Below are 2,492 nucleotides of genomic sequence, written 5' to 3'. Positions count from 1 at the left end.
TCGAACCCCATCGGACCGGACCGAGGGGAGCGCGGCGGCTGCGGGGCTGTGACACAGCGCAGCGCTCGGACGGGGCTCAGCGAGGGGTCTATGTACAAAGCCCGAAAGACACAAAACCGACGGAGGGAGATCGGAGCGGGGAGGGTTCGGGTGGGGGTGGGGACGGTCCCCTGTGACAGCGGACGGACAGACCGCTGGGCAGACGGACCGCCAAAGTCCTCGGCGTCGGGTTCCTCCAGCCCGCCGGCCGCGTTCACCCTTCGGCCCGTGCGAAGGGAGAGACGGCGGCGAAGCCGCCGAGAGACGCGCGGACGGCCGCGGGCTGCGGGCGGCTCCTCCCGGCCGGCCCCGCCGTCGGGGCGCTCCGTAGGTGCTGGGGCGGCCCTGCAGGATGGGCTCACTTGGCGTCGGAGGCCAAGCGGGGCAGCGCGGCGCCGCCCATGGCCGAGACGTGGTGATGAGGGGGAGCCGCCACCTGGCACATGCTGCAGGGGCACGGCATCCCCCCCCAGTGCTGGAAGCCTCCTCCCAGCCCCGGAGCGGCGGCGGCGGCCGAGGGCGACTTGAGGAGGCCGTGCGGGGGGCGGATGGAGCCGACGGCCGAGAGGCCGGAGCCGGGCAGGGAGGCGCTGGAGACGGCGGCGGGGGGCAGGATGGGGTGGTGCGCGGGGTGCGAGGCGGGATGGCCCGGATGGGCGGGCAGCGGCGCCGAGTGCGCGCCCATGCCGGCGGGGCAGGCGGCGGGATGGAAAGCGGCGTGGTGGCCGCCGTAGATCTCGCTGACCAGGCGCTTCATCTCCTCCAGCGAGTTGGTGAGCATCAGGATGTAGTTTCTGGCCAGCAGCAGCGTGGCGATCTTGGAGAGCTTGCGCACCGACGGGCCGTGCGCGTAGGGCATCACCTCCCGCAGCCCGTCCATGGCGATGTTGAGGTCGTGCATCCGCTTGCGCTCGCGGCTGTTGATCTTCAGGCGCAGCTGCTGCAGCTCCGGCTCCGTCATCTGCTTCTTGTCCTTCTTGGAGGAGGCGGACGAGGAGGACGAGGACGACGACGACGAGGACTTGAAGCCCAGCTTGTCCACCACCACCACCCCCGCGGCGCTCATGGCGCTGCGCAGCTCGGCGCTCAGCTCCGGCGGCGAATCGCTCTGCGTCGAGCTGGACACGGTGCCGCCCGTGAAGCTCCCGCCGCCTCCTCCTCCTCCGCCGCCACCGCCGCCTTTATTCCGGCCCGCGAGGAAGAGCTCATCGGGCTCCGGGGAGGACGGGCGGCTGGAGACCAGGCTGGCGTCCGAGTCCATGGCCCGGCGAGCGGGCTGCCTGCGGCGGGAGAGAGCCGGGGACGGCCCCAGTCAGCCAGCGTCCGCAGAAAGTTCGCCACGGCCCGTCCCCTCTTGTCTCCTCCCGTCCCATCCCGTCCCGTCCGGTCCCGTCCCGTCCCGTCCCGCCCCTTCGTCTCCCGGCCCGTCTCGTCCCCTCGCCGCCCGCCCCGTCCGCTCCACCCGCCCCGCTGAGGCGCTTCCCTCCGCTGCGTCCCGCCGGGTTCTCACCGTGCTCGGGGCGGCCGTGGGCAGCGGCGCGCCGTGTCGGGCGAGCAGCGCGCACCTTGCTGCTCTCCGGCGGCGCCTTTATAGCCGCGCCGGGGAGGAACAATGTCACCGGGCGGGAGGGGGCCTGCGCCAATCGGCGGCGGCGGGGGGGGCGGCTGATGTCACCGGGGCCGCTCCGGCTCGATGGGGCGGGCGGGCGGCGGGGAGCCCCGCGGGGGGGGGGGGGGCCGGGAAGGGACTTTTGTCAGATCCATCGTAACGTGTAACAATGACAGCTCTGGGAACAGCTGTTGGGGGGGGGGGGGGGGGGGTGGAAACAACTCACCCCTCCTCACACCGCTCACGTCGCTCCGTCCCGGAGCCGGGAGCGGGGCCCGCAGGACGCCCTCCCCGCAACCCCGGCCCCGCACCCGCAGCCGCACGCCCCGAGGCCGCTTCCTCCCGCCGGGGCCGCCCCCCCGCGCCCCCCGGCCCTTTGTTGCATTATTTTGACACCCGCGTGTTTCCCAGCTGGCCCGGCCGGCCCCATCCATCCGTTAAAGATGTCTTTAAAACGTTAAGAAGTGAAGCGTGGAAATGTGTTTCCCAACGGTTGCGGGGCTGATCCGTAACGCGTCAATTAGGGAAATCCGCCCGCCGACAGCCGGGCCGCCCCCCCGCCGCCCTTCGGCGTGTGCCGCCGCTCCGGGACGCGCCCCGGGCGGAGCACCCGCACCTGTCCGCGGGGACGGAGGGATGTGGAGGTGGGCGGCGGGAGCGGGTAGAGGGAGAGTGCGAAGCCGGCGGCCCCCAGCTCGGCCCGGCAACTCCCGTTTGCCTCCGGCCCCGGCCCGTCCTCTCCGTTGGATCGGCGGCATCCGGCGGCTCTGAGCGCCGACTCACGAACCCGGCGGCCGGGCCCTCTGGGGCCTCTTCGGACTGCCTGGGGAGGGGTGAAGGGGAG

The 2,492-nt window shown here is 73.1% G+C and overlaps 1 protein-coding gene across 1 annotated transcript; it reads right to left on the bottom strand.

Annotated features, from left to right (window-relative positions):
• Positions 1 to 397: 397 nt before the first annotated feature.
• On the bottom strand, positions 398 to 1,300 carry OLIG2 (oligodendrocyte transcription factor 2). The gene has a single exon (XM_042810864.1). The coding sequence runs from the start codon at positions 1,298 to 1,300 to the stop codon at positions 398 to 400; it is 903 nt and encodes a 300-aa protein (XP_042666798.1).
• Between the last annotated feature and the right edge of the window lie 1,192 nt (positions 1,301 to 2,492).

The sequence above is a fragment of the Centrocercus urophasianus genome, unplaced genomic scaffold (assembly GCF_019232065.1).
Source record: "Centrocercus urophasianus isolate 14NV4802_14NV808 unplaced genomic scaffold, USGS_Curo_1.0 seq_12, whole genome shotgun sequence".
Classification (NCBI taxonomy): Eukaryota; Metazoa; Chordata; class Aves; order Galliformes; family Phasianidae; genus Centrocercus; species Centrocercus urophasianus.
This window is presented reverse-complemented; position numbering and strand designations above follow the sequence as displayed.